The 21030-nt window shown below is 42.8% G+C and overlaps 1 protein-coding gene across 1 annotated transcript; it reads left to right on the top strand.

Annotated features, from left to right (window-relative positions):
* The first annotated feature begins 5606 nt into the window (after positions 1 to 5606).
* Positions 5607 to 15798, top strand: LOC147246681 (synapse differentiation-inducing gene protein 1-like). The gene is made up of 5 exons (XM_086182467.1): positions 5607 to 5668; positions 7918 to 8396; positions 10712 to 11186; positions 13964 to 14101; positions 14718 to 15798. Exons 3-5 carry the CDS (start codon positions 10767 to 10769, stop codon positions 14874 to 14876), a joined length of 717 nt encoding a protein of 238 aa, XP_086038593.1. The 5' UTR covers positions 5607 to 5668; positions 7918 to 8396; positions 10712 to 10766; the 3' UTR covers positions 14877 to 15798.
* Positions 15799 to 21030: the final 5232 nt, after the last annotated feature.

Genomic DNA, 21030 nt, shown 5'->3' with positions numbered 1-21030 from the left:
GCTGTACTAACCCACTTAACCCACGTTTCCCCTACAGGATCTCTCTTTCTCTCTCTCTCTCACTCTTTCTCTCTCTCTCCTTCCTGCACCTCAGACTCTGTAACCATGGCTACCTAGGTGTCACTTTGTCAACCTATTTTAAGAAACAATCATCACTTATCATGCCATATATAGAACCACACACACACACACACACACACAACTTGTGGGAGGAAGCTACTCTATTTGTCATGCGGACACTTTAGTTATGTAACATTTAACTTTTGATAATCTCTTTATAGAGCGAGCGGTGTAAATACAGCGGCAGGCTTTTGTGCTGGCAGTACAAGTCAGCCACTCATGAAGGCTGATGAACACGGAGGATGTTAAGCTTTAATCCACGTGATTACTATATGTTTTTAGTCACATCAGCATTAACGAGGCTCTGCGGTCCACTATACACTGGAAATCACATTTACAGACATTAATGCTCCCCACAAGTAATGGTTTTGATGATTCACTTCACTATTCATCTAGAGATCTAAGAAAGAATCTCATCTTGTTTCGGTTTAATAGCCAAACAGCAGGGCTCTTAACTCACAAAATATTTTATCTTACCACTAAGAGCACTTTTAAATGGTACTAAAAGTTTCTGGCTGAGAGTTTACTTTTGAATATCTCTTCACAAAGCTGCCGAGTTCAACATTTACTGCAGAACTGGGAGAAAACCTAAAGGCTAAAAATGAAAATTCAATCAATATATTGAGTTTTTTTTTTTTTTTAAGTCTACAAAACACTGCTGGAGTTTGATAGGAAAAGGCGTTGCAGTAACCTCCCAAACAGGTGAAATGAGCGGTGACCCATCTTCAAACGTAAAACCCATCTGACAAAACCACGACATGTTCATCCGAAGTAATCCAGTGTCCTGAAGCTCGACATACCAAGTTGTTTTGTCCCTGATGCCAAGTTTTTAGCCTCACTATAAACATGGCGTCTGCCTGTTAATCCAGATTGAGATTCTAACCATAGTTGATGAGACGTGTGACGCTATGCCCTCCAAACCAAAACCAAACCACACATAAGAGCTCTTCAACTGGTAAATGAAAGGAAGACCATCATCAAAGGAACCTTTGGAGCTGGAATTACATCAAAAGTCTCATGATGAAGGCGATACCTTTTGTCCACGCAATGATCAGGTGGATTGCAGCCACGTTAGGATTCTTTGTGAGCTATTTACAGATTTAGGAGCTGCTTCACAAATACTTTGTGAAATATTCTTAGACGAGAAACTAACATCAAGACTTTCTCATCTAAGCTGACAAATTAGAAGCTACTTTTAGCCATAAGATGTTTAGTCCCGGAAATCTGACAACACTCTGATGCTTTGAATCTCTCAAACTGAGAACTTGAAAATGTCCCCGTGAACTTATTAGCATGCTGATGACACAGAAAACATGTATTTGTAGTTTCCAAAGGGAATTGCTTCATGACAGTTTGCAAAAGCACTTGTCCACCTCTGACTGGTGAGAAATAGGTCATTATGAAATGAATGAGAGGTTAAAAGGGACCTGATTAAATCTCCATCGGAGCCATCACTCAACATAATGAGCACTTCAATAAAATATGGATATGCCGATAAAATATGTATACTACCCGCAGTCCCCTGAGTTGAACTGGCCTAACTTTTGTGTCCAGTATCCTCTAGAGTCCAGGATCTCTGGATGTGGATCATGCACACTGATGACTCTCCTTATGTTAGACAAATATGGTTTAGTTCACTCTGATTGTGTGATAGTTTCATCACATCCTCTAAAGTGTCCGTTCCTCCAATTCTCTTGATAATAAACAGCGGACAGTGGCTTCGGCAACTCTAACCTTGAACCCGGGGGAGAAAAATCCACAAATTCTTCAATTCAGATGAATTATGCATGGCATGACATCTATTATTTAACCGAACAAGGGAAAGCAATGTCAATTATGGTGCAGACATATTCATCCAGAGTCAGACTGGCTCAGACATTTTCAGCAACTCTGTCAATGTCATGTTTATCTCACTGCCTGTTTCTTGGCGACGTATTAAGCGCGCCATCATTCTCCTCAGATGTCTTCTCCTGCTGCTTTGCCTTTCAGAGGATTACAATTGCAGAGGGCTGTGTGAAGATAGATGACTAAAACTAATACGGCAGAGCTGATTGGTGGTTTAAAGGGCCTTGGACCAGAGTGTTCAAACGGATGAGCACTTACAAGGATTCATCTCTCTTCATCTTAGATCCTGATGATTGCTCCTCTCCCATGGGTTACAATGATCCTCTTAAAAAGCTGCTAAATTCATCATACATCCTGAGGAGCCTTGACACAGGAATGATCATGTGGTAACATCATAGACTGTAATTATGCCCCGATCGTTCCGCTTTTTTTTTTTTTTTTTTTTTTTTGCGGTGGAAACAAGAGGCACAATCTCCTGTGGGTCCATTAGCGACTTTTAAAAATGAGAGGCAAGACGGCAGACATAAACTGTAGTCCTTCCTGACCTTCTGACACCCGTGAGAATCCCAGGGTCTCTCACATTGTTTATTAGTCGCACATGAGCCACAGCGACAGCGCGCACTGAAAATAGCTTTTTAAATGAGGGCATCGGCAGCGACCTGCCAAGGCTCGGATAATAAAGCCACCTGAAATTACAAAGCAGAGAAGAAAATTACTTTAAGAAACATGTGACTATTGATTCAAATCAGAACGGGGGATGCATAATGAAAGCCTCATGAAATGAAATAATTGGTTTTACAGTTTTTGTCTCTGCCGACACAAAAGGTTATGCAATCTACTAAAATCTTTACATCAGCGTTTTAGTTGCATTGTTCGGTGTAACAAATGATTTTTATGCATGATAGAATGTGTAATATGCTGATAAAGAATTTCCCGGCCAGCTTTATTTCCGGAGCATGCACAAATTTAGATTTTGGTAAATAAACTTCAGTCTATCAGGTGCTGGCAATGCAATTGTGTTGGGGAGCTAAACTAGAAAAAGACTGAGATTTTTTTCCCCCTATTAAAACATTTCTGATTTGGTACAGTCCCGCTGACTTTAAGCTCTCCACTCACTCCTGAAGGAAATATCTTGCTGAGTTTCTAATTACTCGGCTGTGTTAACCAGCCGGTGACCGACTTTATTTGCTGTCGGTTGCTGGTCAGATAGAAAAGCGTGAGTTTCTGCCCGGTGCATCTGGAAACGGCTTTGTTAAAAAGTCAAAAGAGAATCAAAACAGCTTGGAGCTTGAGCTTGGACGCTCCGAGGAGCTAAGAGTTTAATGCTAATGCTTCAATGTGCTTGACCCTTCTCACATTGCTCGTCCCATTATACCCATTCTTATAGAAAACATTAACAGCAACTTTAAAGAACCATTATATAATTTTGATGAGAACCAATCAAAATACAGAGTAGCGCTCTACTGTGGAGACAGAGAGGAACAAGCGAGTCCCCCTTGTCCACAGAGGAGTTCCAGAGATCTTCCAGTCAGACCATTGAGTCCAGCAAACGCATTTGAGCCCTTTGTGCAACAGATGTCCATGTCATTAAAACTCTTCTGGCAGCCCTCCAGATCATCAGAGTCAGCGGTGCATCAGAGGCGACTCTAAGTCATCAGAGCCACAGTAGCTACCCAGAGCTCCAGCTCCAGCACCTCAAGTCATTACAGGGGTCGCCCAGCTAAGGGGGAGGGGAGCGTATTTGCCTTCCTGGCCTGCTGTCCCTGCCTTCAGGCCATCCTCCTCCTGAGTGACTTCTCCTTCTTCTCCCCCAAGACCTCCTGCTTCACCTCTGTCCATCCCTAAGGATGTCTGCAGGAAGTTTCCTGGCAACCTGGCTTCTATCACTCAGATCTCCAGCTCTGTTACACCTGTCCAGGCCCTGTGTTGTTTGCTCAAAATCTCCCACATGCCTGGATTCCAGAATTCTGACTTGCAGCCAGAGGCCCCCCCCCAGCTCTGGCCTTGTCTGGCCCCTGGGCTATCTGCCTGTGCACCCTCTGTTTCATTATTCTGCTCCCACCACATGAATCACCTCAGCACTCAGCGAGGTCTTTTGCTTCAGTCGCAGTGGTTAAATGATTACCTATTTATAAGTCCTCCCTTGCAGTCCTACAAAAAATATCTGTCTTTATGTGAGCGTTGTTTTGCTCGGATTGAAGACACAACGCTGACACATCTACTATTTACTAGATGCCTTAATGGGTTTAATGGAAACTCTTAAAGCAGAGTGCTCAACCACATGCAGCCTGTCCCTGTGACACGTCAGGGACAGCAGCACTGGCAAGGTTGGGCACATTTAATTGTTAATTCTTCTCAGTGTCCTGATGGATAGACCCTGCAAGACATGCCGCAGACTGCCATGCCTGGCTGACTCATCACCTGATATACCAGCAAGCACTGTGAGACGCAGTTGACTTATTCCCTAGATCAGCAACAGGCTGTTCATTAGTGCTAATAATGTACCTCTCTCAGATATGAAAAAAAAAGGTCCTTTCAGTTATTTTCCCTTTAATCCCCTTCGAGGAGCATCACATTTTTTAAACATATATATTTTCAATCGACTTATCAATCACACAAACAATGTAGACAGTCATTGTATTCTTTTTTTTTTTTTTTTTTTTTTTTTTTTTTACAGCCAAGACCTCTGGCACAGAATCTCTATATTAGAGGAAATCCATCATATTAATGATCCTGAGGCCACTTCATTATTCACAGCGAAGCCGTGCGCCTGTCCAAATAAATTATCATTGGTATTCCATTAATGGAAGTCTTCAAATCTCGCTACAGAGAATGTCATCAATCCTCACACAGTGTTTCTTTGGAGTGGAATGGTCAGCTACTGTACCGCTGCCCACTGTCCTCATTCACTTCCCCTCTGTGGGAGGAAGTTGTGATGGATGCTAACCGTTGCAGCTCCAGACTCCCAAGCTGCTCTCTGTGCCTTGATATGTACTGAATACGAACGGTACAAGTACGCATGAGGCTGAAGGGTAGATTGACAAAGTGGTATGTCTGTTTGAAATTGTGGATGGCAAACAATGTCCTCTCCCCTCCTGACGGAGCGCTTTCAGCTAATTCGGCACATATTGCATTTGTGGGTTCGATAATTGCAAAGTCAAAAGCCTTCGCCGTCCCTGGAGGCTCCCCACATATCCATTCCTGCTGCACTGGCACACAGACGTGGGCCACCTTCCAGACTCATACTGTTAATAGTCCGATTTCACATTCGTGAAAAGACCTTGAAAAGTCACATACTGCGCAACTTTCATAGTTTTTAATGAAACTGCGTCTCATTATGTTGGCATTCACAGGCTATTATGTTTTTCATTATTACAACTGCGGGAGTCAAACTTGTTCAATTTTCTCTGGACATACGAGGCTATTAAATCCACTTTTTTTAATGTCCTACCCCGTACTTGGCGTCGTTATAAGAACTTCACTCATAAATAGAGTGAAGTTCTGTCAAATGGCTCCCTGAAGTTCATTTTGTGGGAATCTGATAGAGGTATTTTATGATAAACAAAGTGTCATAAAAGAATATTTGTTGTGCTTGTTGACTTTTGAGCTCAATTTGTTTCACTGACAGAAATTGCTTGTGCCCAAAGGTGAACAGGACATGATGCAGTTCTCTGCTTCCTGGCCAGCTCATCCTGCTCAGGTGGTGAGTATTAGACTCTTGCGCTCTCTCTCTCTCTCTCTCTCTCTCTCTCTCTCTCTCTCTCAAACACACACATACACACTCTCAGCGTTTTCAGTTGGAGGCTTACGGCATGCCTCCAGGTCTGGAAGGAGCTCCAGACACCTTCCTGCCAAATCTTTCCCATAAATGCCAAGCCTCCTCCTGCTTCTGCACCTGCACCTGGCACCACAGGGATCGAACTCTCACTGTTTTCTGCAAACTGACCTCTTTGGCCAAATGGACGAGGTTCTCGTGCAGCAGCTGATGTCTGAAATGACCAGATACCTCCCAACTACTAGCATTGCTTTAATTCCTCTGCTATGAAAAGAGTGTTACAGAACTGCTATTGATCTAATTGTACTGCAAATAGACCTAAATGATATTTTACATGGAAACTATCGATATTAAGACATACTTGTGTTTTTTTTTTTTCTCTTTTCCATCAGCCCCTGGGTTGTTTAAGCGATCAGATCATGCTCTCCTGGCATATGCTTATGAAAGTAATCAAACAGGAAATAATGCACAGAATGGCCATGTGGGAAAGCTGCTTAAATCCCCTCCCTCTCCACTCAAATGCTGCCTACTGCAGATCAAATTAAGTGGTTGATACTTTCTCTGCCAATCGGATTAAGCTGATTAATTCCCAAAAGTGTTTAAATGATTAAAGCTGGTTAATGGGTCTTAGGAAAGTTCGCCGTGTCAAAGTTGGCTGTGATATCACACAGGGTGAAGCAGATTCAGCACGAGAAGTAACTGCGGAAGCATCTGCATTAGATATTTGTCAGTATGAAATTGATAGTACATGAATACATTCACTTCTAATAAACATTGTTTGTGCGAGAGGGGGAAAAAATACTTGACAGATGCTGCATCGGCTACGAAGTGACACAGTGCCTAAATATAGAGGAGGGGAAAAATAGAGCAGAAGAAAGGGGCACAGAGAGGACCATAAATATTCACAGGCCATCTACAGAAGGCTGGTCCAAGGAGAAATCTTGTCTCCTCATAAACTATATTTGGCATGTATGTATGCATCTGTGGCATCATTAATGCTGCTGTATTTGCCTCTGTGCTGGTTCTTAAAAAGGGTATTTCAGTCAGCGGACGTTCCTGTACCCATTTAACACTGATCATCAGAAAATCTACTGTCATGAAGGCTGACGAGGGAGGGAGGAAGTGGGGTTTGCAGGATTTGATCCTCCCCCTCTTCTAATATACTCACCTCCTGAGGGAGTGGTATCCATCACAGACACGGCAGGGCTGTTATGCCACACCGCCTCGCGCACGTGAACGCAAGGTGACTCTGGGAAAGACGCAGCTCATGTGTGTCCAGTTTTATAAATGCAGCTCCATGTTTCCCCCATAAAATGTCCATCAGCACCTTAATGCATCTCCCAGTGAAAGTGACAGAGCCTGGGCTTGCACATTATTAACTCCAGACGTTTTTATGAGCCTGTGTAACAGAGTGCTCCTTCTGCATAAGATATGTGTCCAGTGTTTAGAGGCTGCGTAGCGCTATTTCAGTTTTTGCCAGAGCATTGCAACCTGTGATAGATATCATTTTTGGATTTTCACATGAGTCTAAAGCATACTGTGTCCCTTTAAATAATGCGCTGGTGTCATTATTATTCTCCAGTGAGATCCAAATAAATTACGCTGTGTGTAATCTGTTTTGTCACACATTTCCTTGCATGAGAAATACATCTATATTAATGTTATGTAAACTGTGTTTACAATGATGAATTATGACATGAAATCGTAAGAGGCTTAACAGAGCTGGGATAAAAGGCAGAACCAAATTGGCAGGCTCATGATAAATGCATGGGATTTGTCTAAAATATTAATCAAATATAAATGTGCAATGAATTTATTAGTGGGCTTGTTCCTGAGCTATATTTGGAGCCAATCCAGAGGCCTGCATGTTGGGATATGCCATTTGGAAACAAAGATAAGGTGGAACTTTCTCCGAAAAAAAAAAAAAAAACATCCAAAAAAGGGGGGAGTTTCAGAATTCATGGAGCTGAGGAGAGTGTTATGACGGCGCAACAGAATTATGAAGTTGCTGCTTTTGGGATTTTTTTTTTTTTTTGTCATTTATTGGGCGTCCTCAGTGGGGAAGAATAACATGTTAACAGGCTTTTTTTTTAAAAAAAAAAATCAAGTATAACCCTAAAAGCTACAAATATAACGTGTCTGCAAATGGTAACGTGTGCTCGTGCTTGATTTAAAAGGAATTCGGAACCACCCAACCTGTTCCGCAAAGGGACTCGGCTCGTCTTATGCAACCAGGCAACGCAGCACCGCTGTGCGTAAAACCTCAGCCAGCATATTCAACACAACGAAGGAAGACGCCCGAGCAAGGCAAGCAGAGTTTCAAAATCCGTCAAATCCGTGGTGGGTAATTGAGGTTACTGCGCGCCTCATATAGCAAATCCGTTGGCTGGAGTCAGCTCAGCCTCCGGCGGGTGGTGTGTGGAGCCTGAGCCCAGTGTGACACTGTGCGTAAAATCTACCTGTCAGACGCAGCGGTGGCATGCGAGCGGGCAAAGTCAGTTCTTACAGACACGGAATAACTTCTTTTACATCGGATGTTGGTTCTACGATGGCAGTTTCCCCTCAAATGATCATGTGAATGACAAAGGTGGGTCTGGTTTCCAGTTGCGCTGTGGAACGATGCTGAACAAACCTGCAGGAGGATTTTCCACTACAGGTAAGATGATAATGCTCCGTCTAATACTATCCCCAAAATGAGCCCAGGCTACTGTTCTTGGTGAGAGGAGGAGGAGGACATTTCGGGAAAGAAAGAAAAAATGATGAACTGTTTACTGTATTTTTAAATTTTATGCGAAGTTTAAAAAAAATAGAGGTTGTGTTTTATTTTTTTCCACACACAGAAGTGTGTTTTTGTCTCTGTGTGCATACAATGTAAAATTCAAGAAATAGAGATGGTGGAGAGAACATGTGCTCATGTTTAATAACTGAGCAGTCTAAGCACACGCTATGTGCACATCTTCTGGTGTCAGATTAATTACTCGAGGATGTGGGATGTGGTTTTGTTGTCTAATGTGGTGTGTAATGGAATTCCCTGTTATCTGAAGAGTGGCTCAGACTCAGAGGCATGTAAGATTGGATACCGCGGGTCTGAAGATACTCCTGTCTTATGTGAGGGTTCACATTCAGCCACATGACCCACATTTTTTCATGCTTCTCGGGGCTGAATAATTCTGCACATATTTCTGTTCTCTCGGGTCATGGAGGAGGCCAAAGGTTTTCTGTGGATCTGTACATCTTTTTTTATCTTCTGAGAAGCAGCTAACCCACAAGCATATCTAATGAAGCCTGCGCATCTCTCTGCAAGTCATGTCAGCTTTTCTATATGTTTTTAGAGTTGGTAAGTCTGTTGATGCAACTCAGACTCCATAGAATAAGCACTGTCTTGTTTTTTTTTATCTACCTGCTCCTTTTTTTCTTCACAGCAGCTTAAAAACAACAACAACGACAACAAAAGCCTGAAATGGCTCTGGCTTAATCTCCCACTTTATTACCCAAATCCCAAAATTTGATTCAGCTGCTTCAGGGGCTGCTACCTTATTACAGCATTATAGCGTGAGAGATTAATTTAAGTTTTCAGTATAGAGAGACTGACATTCAGACTACCACGCAGAAAAAATTGCGTATTTTGCATTGCTGCACATCTGGACATGTTCAGTATGGTGTGAATATTAACTTTTTTTTTCTTTTTTACCAGTCTTCAGCTCTATCTCAATCAGCTGTGCAAATAAACATGGAGTCAGGAGGGTGATTCCACTGACTAGTCAAAGTAATCAGTATGCATTGCAAGATGAAGCAACACCTGCCATGGTTTCCATTACCAGCAGCTGTGACAACTGGTAGATGTTTTCCCTGCATGCTTATATCAATGGGTGGGTGTGATACAACAGTTGAACATACAACAGATGGTGGTTCTATTGCACAGCCTGGTTAAGATCGTAGGAGAGGAATACTGATAGTGACTGCCAACAAGAGGAAATATTCTTTTAACTAAATTCCTGTCCTAGAGAACAGATTATTGCTAAAATACAATGTTGGAACTGACAAGTCGAATCAAATATTTAAATGCTTGTATAATCAAGAGTTATTTGGGTGCCAAGCTTGTGCATTGCCTACAAACATGGGGGCCACTGGTTCGGTTCTGTGGTCCCTCTAACTTAGCTGAGCCTCCGTATAGATCCAGCTGGTTGTGTCATGTAATGTCATGGGGAGATCACCAGTGTCATCACGATACCAAAGTCTGCCATAAAATGATTTCGCTACGATACGATACGATACGATACGATACGATACGATACGATACGATACGATACGATACGTAGCGATGTGATGAAATATGATGCAATATGATACAATACGATAGGTAATGATGCAATTCATAACCATACCATACGATACACATACCTGCTATCAATAGACTATCATCTGCTCATTTAACACAATGTGTTACATTATTTCAACACTAAAATGAAACAAAAATATCATTTGACGATTTCATTTCTGAAAGAGGTATGATTAGGTGGAGATGGGGCCATGGGGATGCCAATTTAAATGTGTATTTCAATGATGGTGATATTCATCAATGTTTTGAAGTTGCATTAATGCAATTGGATCGTTTATCATGAAATGGTTTTGTCAACGTGTCATCCCACCACTACTCATGATGAGGGTGTATCTGTCCTCTGATTGGTCAGGATATATGTTCTGGGGTAGGGAAAACAGTGTAATCTTCCCATCATTGGCTATCTATGTTGAAACAACTAGTGGCTGACAATTCCACACGTGATAACGGGAAGCATGTGGTGGTCCGTGGTGCTCCACGTGCAGCAGAGCAGGTGGAGCAACAGCCGGGACAGCTTGGTTGGGGTAATCGTGAAAATGGGAAAGCAGAAGGAAAAATGAAAGAAAACAGCTCTAAAAAAATAAATAAATCAAGTGTTATTGTGATTATATACGTCTTTTTTTCTCTTCCAGCCGTCACACTACCAAATCTCTCCAGAACTCCACTAGAGGTGTGAACCTATCAAGCATGGAGAGCCTCAGTGAGCTCCAGAACCCTCTTCTTGACAAAAGCAGCAGACATGTGGTGCACAATGACTACCAGGGTTACCAGTGTGACTACCCGAGCCAGCACTACCAGGACAGCCTCATCGGCTACTACTACACGGGGACTAACAACAAGCATAAGACTCAGCAGTTCCTGGATGCCACCTCTCTTCACCTGGCCGTCGAGGCCTTCTACAGGCCCAACTTCATCCTCTACAAAGATGATATCAGCCTTCACAGTAAGGACTCCAAGAGCGAGAGCTTTGAGACCACTTTCACAGAGAATAAGGTGTCGGACGGAGTTTCCACAGAGAACCCAGCGGAGAGCATACGAGGGGAGAAGGATGGGAAGATCCAGACAGTGTCATATGAGGTGGAGGAGGAGCAGGGGCCTGAATATGAGGTCAGACAACGCACAAGAAGTATTTATTTGTGGATGTGCTGATATACGCTTGATATAGCATGCGCAGAGGTCTAGAAACGATCCTCCTCCAAGCTATGTGGAGATAATTGCTTTGACCTATACATGTTTCAGAGCAAATTTACTCTTGAAGAGCCATTTGACAGTGTTTGACCGTAATTAGAATCTTGTGTTGATATATGAAATTAAAGGTTTTTTCACAATTACTTGTAACTCTCAGGGCCGTCTTTCATCAGCAGGAGAGTCATATTATTCCCATTTGCCATTCTAACAGACCGCCAGTGTGATTCATGCTCATTTCTCACTCTAAAAGGTCAATTCACTGGAGTCTTTCAAGTGTACTGCAGGGTAATTGCGCACTTTTGTTTTATAATTACATTTAAAGAAAATGACACATCTGATTTTAGCCGTCCAAACGATTGTTCTTTTCGCTCTCCAAAGAAAACCAATGACAGCAAAAGAGCAAAGTTGTTCAAGAAGTTGTAAAAATCTAATTTCAGCCAGACGCTCTTGTGAAACACCCAGGGCTCTGAGTTGGCAGAAGAAGTATAGCACCCTTACTGGGCTGATGATTGCACCAGCTCTTGCCACTCGGAGGCCCAGCAGATAGATAGAGACATGGCGGCTGCTGCCATTAATGCCAAGAGAAGTGCTGTGTTATGAGCATATTAGGCTGTGTTGATGCATCGCTGCAGAAGCAGGTAAGCCGGTTGACGAGGTTATCCTGTCTCGAATCAAAAGAGCAAATTGTTATGATGAACGTTCTGACTTCCTCCTCAGCTGCCGCATACTGTTTGTATGTGTGACAGTGGGTGTTTTTTTATGCAAATCTGTGTTCATAAACACTAACCAGACTCATTCAGGGGCCGACAGTATTTCTAATACGTGGGTAGTAATGTGCCACATGTGTTGGTGCAGCAGTCAAACATGTAGAGAGGTTTCACCATTATTGGCTAAATGTTGCCTGGGCAAAAGGCTTCGCCAAATTCTAGCGTCTGGTGATATTACCTTAATGGTCCCACCCTTCTTTTTCAGCAGATGGGTTTTTTATAGTCTACTGCCACCCATTATCATAACAGCCCATTTCCACTCTGTAGCAACAGAAAATAAGAGTATAGTGCTGCTTACATGAAGAAATACAGATGGGTGACAAATTAAAGGAAAAAGCCTGAATGGGAGTCCAGAAACAGCATATACAGATGCTTGTATATAGAACAGAGGCATCATTAAATGGTTGGTGGAGTTTGAAGATGGCACCATCATCAGCATCATCAAAACACCGGGTGGTGGTGATGGAAGAAGTGCTCAACCCTTCAGTGGGCTTTATGTTTTCTACTCTGCCACTAGCCTCTTCTTGTTTTTTTGTCAATGAATGCAGATGTACAGTAGATGATGCTTTGTTTCCTCCCTTACTATCAAGGTGTCAGGGTGTGTGTGTGTGTGTGTGTGTGTGTGCACGTGCGTGCGTGCGTGCGTGTGTCTGATGTAGAGTCGCCCGTCCCCTCCAGGCTAACAAGGCCTCAGAGAGCTGTGACAGGGTTGTTAAAGGAACTGTACCCATCAGTAATACCGGCAACCGACTGGACTGTGACTGTGTCTCCATCCGCTGGATTCAGGCACACTGTCAGTAGAAGTGAATGCACCAGTCACTCAGAACTGTTATCAGCTCTAGCTACTAAGATAAAAGGAGATTACTGCTACTGGTGGCTACCCGTTGATTCATGTGATGTCAGATTATGTGGTTATGACCAGCTGCTGTTTTGATGGATCACACCCGGCTGTCCAGGTGGAGAGTGTTCATAAAACAGATAAGAGGGAGCTTCATAATCTTTTCTTGGCAAAGGCAGCTGTTGGGGAACAGTTTGGATAGTATAGCGCTGTCCTCCACTTTCCTCCAGCATCAAAATAGGGTTTATGCACCAAAGTACATCCACATCTTGAAATTGAGGTTTAAGAGTGCAGGTATGGCTTGAGTTACCTTTAAACGGTTACATATTGACTTCTATTTTGCTTCTACCTGTTCTTTGTTTTGCTTGATCCCTGCAGGGAGCAGGACTAACAGATGAAAGCTCCTTACGGGGGCTATTTCTTTCGAAAAAACACCCACTCCGTCTCTGGGACAGCTGAGAGAAGCAAGGCCATGGCCTCTTAAAGGTCACCCATTGCAGTCACATCCTCGCTGCAGGCACGATAAGCGTATACAGGGTCTACATAACCTACTGTTAATCAGCCGTCCGGGCCCCCGTGGCTCTGAGTTTGAGAGTCGACTGTGGGGCCGCTTGTTGAACATTGACTGTTTTCAAGCGTTTTCCTGGCGTGCGGAGGGGGAGAGCGGCAGGAGAGATAGGGGAGGTCTCTAATGCTGTAGAAGCAATTTAGCACATAAATGACACTGTCTTCTTGCTGTTTCCCATGTCACCTCCAATGATGGAACAATCCGTTAATCCTGTGTTATCTGTCAGGCAGCTCATGGGTGTTGACAGAGGCACCAAATCCACTCTGGATGGCTAAGCACATCCTGTCCTGGGTGGTAGTGTAACAAGGGCAGATAGGCTGCTTTGTGTTGTCACGCTGCACCACTGCAATGACGTCCACAACACACCTGACTATCCATACAAGGCTCCTTTACTCGAATGCTATTTAGTAGTCAATCACAAAAGCAGGGATTCATCTATGTCTCATTTTAAGAAGGTGACTGACAAAGCCTTGAAAACAGACACTATGTAGTTTCCTTTTCTGACATGTAATTATTCTTCCAGAGTGACAGCTCCAGTGACAGCGAGAGCGAGGACAACTTCATCGTGCTGCCGCCTCGGGACTACCTGGGCTTAGCCATCTTCTCCATGCTCTGCTGCTTCTGGCCCTTGGGCATCGTTGCCTTTTATTATTCTCACAAGGTAAAGGCTCTGACACCTGAAGCCCGTCATTACCCTGATATTCTATTTAAGGTCAGTGAAAACAAGCAGTTAGACAAGTGCCACTGCAGCCTATTTTCCACCTTCTGACCCTCCTTTCTCTTGTTCCAGATGATTGACTGAGTAAATTCAGCAGGTTTGACCCACTTGTGAGAACATTGCTCTCCTCAGAGCGCCATTAGGGTTTTGCTCTATTGAAGCTATGCTCACATTTTTCTTTTAATACATGATAGTAGTATATTGTTGTATCCATTAGTATCTTCCAGAGCTCCTAATAATAATCTGAAGCCCTGCAACCCCCCCACAAAGCACAGGAAAGCTACCTCTACTGTAATTATTACAGAGTTGTGCTGGAACAGAAGAAAATGTGTCAGAAGAATGAATAAAGACCAAGCGTATTTTTTTTGATAGAAAACCAAAACAGCCAAACAGCACATTTGTCACTGTCAGAGGGATAATGACCTAATTGCCATGGTAACTAATGGCTCTCTGAGAGCATTTCTTCTTCGCTCTCTTTTAACCGTGGCTCAACACCTACTCATACACTCGGTGCTGATGAGTAACACCGCTCATTTCACTCTCTGCTTTGTTTTGTCAGACCGGCAAGGCCATCGCTAAGGGAGACTTCTCCAGAGCCGGAATGAGCTCCAGAAGAGCCCTATTCCTGGCTGCTCTGTCCATTACCATCGGTACAGGGATGTATGTGGGGGTGGTTGTGGCCCTCATAGCCTACCTGTCCAAGCCTGGCCACGTATAGCACTGGGACCAGTTTGCTTGAGGGGGAAGATAGAGAGGCATTAAGACGGGAAGAGAGGGAATGTTTGGACGTCATCTCTCCTTAAGGCGTGTGCCTGAGCTGCTGCGTGGATGGAAAAGCTTTAACGAGAGAATAAAATAACCAGAGAGAGGAATAAAAAAATTTGTGTTTGTGGATGGAGGATTACTTGGACTGCATATTGATCTGGACTGAATCTTTATTTCTGGGACTAAATGCTTTACGGAGAAGGACAGACTGGAGACTGTGCTATATGTTAGAATAAACTGATCTCATAACAGTAAAATACCTTCTCCCACTTTAGATGTTTACAGCATTTTTAGCTGTTTTACAGCTATTCTCTGTCAATACTATTCCAAAGTGTGTATTGTCCCCTTTGTAAATGAATTCTGTGGCAACCGTCAACAAGTGGGTATTTAATGTGATTGTTTATTGAAGGTAAACAGTGGACCCTTAAAACACAGAGAACACAAAACTGAGTGTACACAAAGCTGCTGAGCAGTAGTGAAGTGGGATACTTGTCTTTATTGTGTACTGTAAATTGAGTATATTAAATACATTTGGCATGAATAGTGAAAAACCCACTCTGGTGTCTTTTATCTTTAATGTCTCAAAGTGGGAGACATCAAGTATTTCACTGATTTAAGAAAAATATCCGCATATTACGTTACCAGCCTTGAAGGTTTACAAAATATTGCGATGCTAATGTAGCAAGACGCTAATGATGAGTTACCCACGATAATTTTGGCCAAAAAGCCTCATCACATCATTTTGATAGTACAATGGCTTGTGATAAGGAGGATGGGAACGCACGACAAATGTGAGTCTGCAGTTACACTTGACGGGGCATAAAATCCCAGCTAGCTTGTTGCTTTCAGGTACAAAAACTAGTTTTTATTATCAGTAGAAGCAAAAAGAGGGATAAGATGTTCAGGGAGGAGGCTATGGGGGGGGGGGGGATCAATAACTGCAACATGAACTGACACGAACTGTGTTTTAACACATTTGAACGAGTGTGGGTCCAGATTGAAGGTTGATATAACAAGATCATCCCTAAGCATGAAGGATGTCACAAGGCTTTTTACCTCCTTCAAATTAGCTGTTTTGCTTTCAATCACATTACAATAGTGTTCTCTCCTTGTCTTGGAATACTCCAGTGTCTTGCTTTTTACCACTGTACCACTAGAGGGCACTACTGCAAGCAGAGAGAATGAAATATATATATATATATATATATATATATATATATATATATATATATATATATATATATATATACAGAGAGAGAGAGAGAGAGAGAGAGAGAGAGAGAGAGATGAGTAGCCAAAATAGTTAGCAAATGGGAGGACTCCAATGTTGGTAGCAAAACTGTAGTGTTTAAAAAGCTAAATAGGCAGCTATCCAGTTTAATTCACGACGACTGGTGCTACGCTTGAACTCCTCTGAGCCACGATGATACATCAGACAAACAAGGTTGAGAACAGTCGAAGAGAGCAAGACAAGGACGACGCCCGTCATGTTGGCATGACTCTTCACCATGTTTTGGCATCACTCACTGTCTAGCCTCGAGGTGACTTTAGCTGCCAAAGCGCTGCGTGCATCAAGAACAATGCCTGCTCTCTGAAGTGAGGATGTCAGAGCAGCGTTTTATTCCCCTTCAGGAGTTTGGAAGGACCATTATGCTTGTAGCGTTCTCTTTGCCATGCAATCAGAACATTTGCCTCCAAAGCTGGAGTGTCCTAAACCACTCCGAGCCCTTCAGGATCACCTTTGCAGAGAGCATTTATCACTGAGCTCAGGAAGAGATTCATTCCCCCCATATCATACGCTGCATGAGGCTAACTGCAGCAGATGGCAAAGTTGGCAAATCTTAAGAAATAAAATCTCCTATGTCCTCCTACCTCTGCTATATTTGTGTGTTTTCCTCTCGAAGAAAGTTCCCAAAGCGTGAAATGTGACTGGATTGGGGGAGACGGAGGAGGCAAAAGTGGCGCTCCCATCAATGGGCAGCTGAAGTGGGCTGAATGTAGCACTGCAGGTGTTTTCTCTCCCTCCATAGATAGGAAACATCACCCACACTCACTCACTCACTCACTCACTCACTCACTCACTCACTCACATAGCGCAGACCACCAGAAGCCAACTGATTTTATTAGTCATCATCCTCCCCCACATGAATAAAAACTTTCCAAGAAGCAGCTGCAGGTTCAGTATAAACCACTGCAGATATTCCATTCCATCCAGCATCGCTGTTGTTGTTTTTAAAGGATTATTACATTGTAAACATTAATTGTAAACAGAATCATAGAGTAAACACAAGTTTGTATTTATCAAGTCTGACAAAATCACCAGACTGTTAAATCTAGCAAATGACAAAAAAGAAAATGAATGGGTCTGGCACATGGAACGAAATTATTTGTGGAGGAAAACAATGATGAATGCGCAGAAATAGAATGGATAGGAAACTGAAAGGGAGAGGAAAGACAAATTGAGATTAGATTTGAGTGCTACATTAATAAGAAGCATGATGCTCCAGCGACTGAAAAGCTTTTTTCAGATTCCTATCATTGCTTTGATGAAATACCCGTCACCGAGCTCATGGACAACAAACACATCAACAATAGTTGGTGTGTGCCACAAACAAAACCAATAGTGGAAGGGCTCCTATTTCTACAAAAGAGGATCATTTGAAGAGACTGAAACAATTATATTAAAATAGGTCCTTTTACTAACTTGCCTGTTCTCACAATTTACGCATAACATTTTTATACCATTAGTAGTTTGTTCAGGAGAGTTTGGTTTATAACTAAAGTTGCTGCAATGTCAGACGATTCAGTCAGTACATGTGTGGTTTTACTAGTTGTTACTAGTTCATAAACTAGTTAGCGTACCGTTAGAAGGTTATTAGACTCTAGACTTTTAGCCTGTTTCCTATGAAAGTGTAGCCACAGTGCTCACGATGTATTTTAGTGCAACAAACAACAAAATTGATATCTTTTTACCCGGGTGATGTTTCCTTGACTACAAGAAGACAAGAAATATTTTTATCTGCTGTAGACCATTTAACCCAGAATGAATGCCAATATTGCATCACACTGAAGACAAAACCCAGATGTAGCAGGCGTCAGTGGGTTCTTTATGTCCGGGTGTCAAACAGGTACGATGCAATGTTCCCCCACCTATGATCTCCATGTTCTACACTCATGCTCCTTGAATGACTTTGTCAAACTGGGAATTATTCAATGTTTATGCAACTGGATTGGAGATATTTTGTCAGAGAGGAAGCAAGCGGTTAAGGTGGGTAACAAGATCAAGGTCTAAATAATGGACCCTCGACCTGGCTTTAAATGTCATCAAACAAAAGAAATAATGGACTTCCAGAGAAAAGGTAGCTGTTAAATTTCTTGACACCTCAATACGCCGCACATGAAATAAGAGGTTAACATCAGCCGCATAAATCGCACAGCGGTGCTGCGGAGAGTTCCCTCGCCTTCTCAGTCACACAGTGGTGTTGCAAGGAAGGACGCCATTGAAGAGCGCGTCTCTGATCATTGGCTGTGACCTTCCCTCTGTCTCCTTGATATATGCGCGTATCAGATGCAGGGTGCAGAGCGTGATCACAATCCCTCCTCACCCAGCTGGCTCCCTCTTCAAATCCATTCCTTGAAATAAAATGCAAGCCTCTTAAAGGGCCTCAAGAACAGAAGGCTGCATATCCTCACGCGGTCCGTACTTGACACACAGGCCCTCATCGTAGCAGAGGAAGCATCAGCCAACACGCACTACACAAGTCAGTAGATAACAGTACAAAGCTCTTTTTTCCCAATAAGACGACAGGAAATTGTAGCCTTATATGCGTTTAAACATTTTCGCTGTTCTTGTTTCAGTCACGGTAGCTCCTGTGTTTATTTTCACTGTTTAAGATCCGCAATGAGTTGACTTTTTGTGTCGCCGTGGTAAATAAATGTGTCACTTTAGTAATCAGTAGCCCATAACTGCATTTGAAAAGACCCAGAAAATAAAACGCGACCGCACCAGTTCAGTTAACACATTGCTAACCACCCGAAACCACAATGGGAGGACATGAATGTGGAGTGTGGAAATGAATGTCATGAAACTGCGAGCAGTTGGGGGAATAATGGCTAGCTCATAAAAAAAAAGGAGAAACCTCTTGGCTCCGTCATGTGTGACAGATCTGAAATTAGAGCCACAAACTTCATTCAGTAGACACCAGATATTTGTATGCTGTTTGAAGTTCATCCAGATATCACTTTCAGTGCAGGCGGATACATTTAATGTATATTTGATTATTCGAGGGACACTTTCTAGGTCAACAGACGCACCAACAGCGCCTCTGGCAAAGAATAGAACTGTATGACCGCTCCTCTTTGAGATTCCAATATGGAGCATTTTCAACAGAGATCAGACGTAAATCTAGAAGAGGTTTTTATGCAGCTGGAGAAATAAACACTTCATTAGTTCTCCTGCCGAGCATTTGATTGATGGTGAACCGAGTGATGGCATCTGTCTTTGGGATTGCAGAATGCAGACAGAGCCAGCCACGTGCATTTAGCTCAAAGCTAACACTGACTGAGGAGTAACAACAGCAAAAATGCCTGAAAATGTCCATGTAGAAGCTCTCAAGTGCATCCTCTGGTACAACCCACGTCTTTTATATCCAGTCATATGCTGAGTAAACCATAACCACTGAATTTGAGCTAAAAAAAACAAGACAAACTCTAGCACTTTTGGTTCCTCGCTCCCTGAATCGTGTTGATGAGAGTGAGCGAGTCGGTTCAGCAGAATGCACTCGCTGGTCATGCTGACACGGGACAGTGCTGAACCGGGAGGGTTGGAATTGGCTTCTTTTTCAGAGCAAGGAGAAGAGAATTCTTCAGTAAGAGATCTGATGGTGTCTCCCAGCATGCAGAGATTCAGCAGGACAAATCCCAGCAGGTTTGCAGAGCATCGCCACCCCTCTGTCTTGCTTTCAAACTCCACTTTCACATCCAAGTTAAGCTTTGAAGAATTTCACACATACATGCTTATCTGGCCTTACACCTTTGTCGCACAGCAACATCTCTCTCTCTCTCTCTCTCTCTCTCTCTCTCTCTCTCTCTCTCTGGAGCCAGTTTTTACCAGGATGCACTTTGGGCTGATAAAGGCCTCACAGCCTCATCTTCTGTCTTCACTTATCACTGCTGAGCAACAAGGGAACACCGACTATCTCTTCATACTTCTATTCTCCTGATATGTACCAACTGGACCCTTTTGTCCATCTCGAGGGGTCCATAAAACCGCAATGTTGTGCCAGAGGAAGCATCTGTGCAGCTTTCAGATAAGACGCAAAGAGATGCGATGATTTTTAATTGCAACCTGAGAACTTGATACTTCAAAGAGAAGACTGATGTCACATCCTGAGACAAAGAATATGAAGAGACTGGGAAGATGATATTAAATCAAATAGTGACTAACACGCTGTATGTCTGCCAACCAGCTAAATCCTCTTAAATGAAATTTAAAAATCCATTGAAGTTCTGTTTGTTTGTTTTTTTCAGTTTATTTGAAATCTTATTAGATTATCTTAGCGGGGGGGGGGGGATGATGTCACTGAAAATATTAAAAAATGTGCAAACTGAAGGATTTAAAGGAACCTATCAGGTTCCTATCAGGCTCCCAACTGTGTTTTCATCACTGATCGCTGCGTTTGCCTTTCAACCCTCTACATCTAAAGCGGGTTGCCTTCATTGGAGCCCACAATGATCACACCAGCTCATTTGCATGTTGTTTTCTCTGTATTTGTCACAAGTGTTTAAATTTCACCTGAAGTAACATATATAAGCTCTCCACAAGCTAAGAAGCAAGTTTTTTTTTATTCAGCTGCATTGGTTGCTTAACGTATTTGGCTTTTATTGAGTGAAACGCTGAAGACAGCTGTCAAGGCGACCGCAGCGATGAACCTCTGTGCAGGCACGCTGTGGGTGTATCTCACACAGAGGAGGAAGTAAAGAGAGCTGGGTCAAGAAAACAGAGTTATGGAGAAGAGGAGATTTGAATCGTATCCCCCTTCTTTCCGATACGGGCAATCTTGGGATGCAGGACAATGAATGAGCTGAAAATGTTCAACTTGTGTCAT

The sequence above is a fragment of the Aulostomus chinensis genome, chromosome 17 (genome assembly GCF_037954235.1).
Source record: "Aulostomus chinensis isolate RoL2024-O1b breed Wild chromosome 17, RoL_Achi_v1.0, whole genome shotgun sequence".
Lineage (NCBI taxonomy): Eukaryota > Metazoa > Chordata > Actinopteri > Syngnathiformes > Aulostomidae > Aulostomus > Aulostomus chinensis.
This window is presented reverse-complemented; position numbering and strand designations above follow the sequence as displayed.

What these genes read in the sequence shown, in the direction of transcription:
- LOC147246681 (XM_086182467.1), top strand. Translation starts at nt 10,767, where the DNA reads ATGGAGAGCCTCAGTGAGCTCCAGAACCCTCTTCTTGACAAAAGCAGC. An exon ending in AGCAGGGGCCTGAATATGAG is followed by an intron (nt 11,187 to 13,963) that starts GTCAGACAACGC and finishes TTATTCTTCCAG; the next exon opens with AGTGACAGCTCCAGTGACAG. An exon ending in CCTTTTATTATTCTCACAAG is followed by an intron (nt 14,102 to 14,717) that starts GTAAAGGCTCTG and finishes TTGTTTTGTCAG; the next exon opens with ACCGGCAAGGCCATCGCTAA.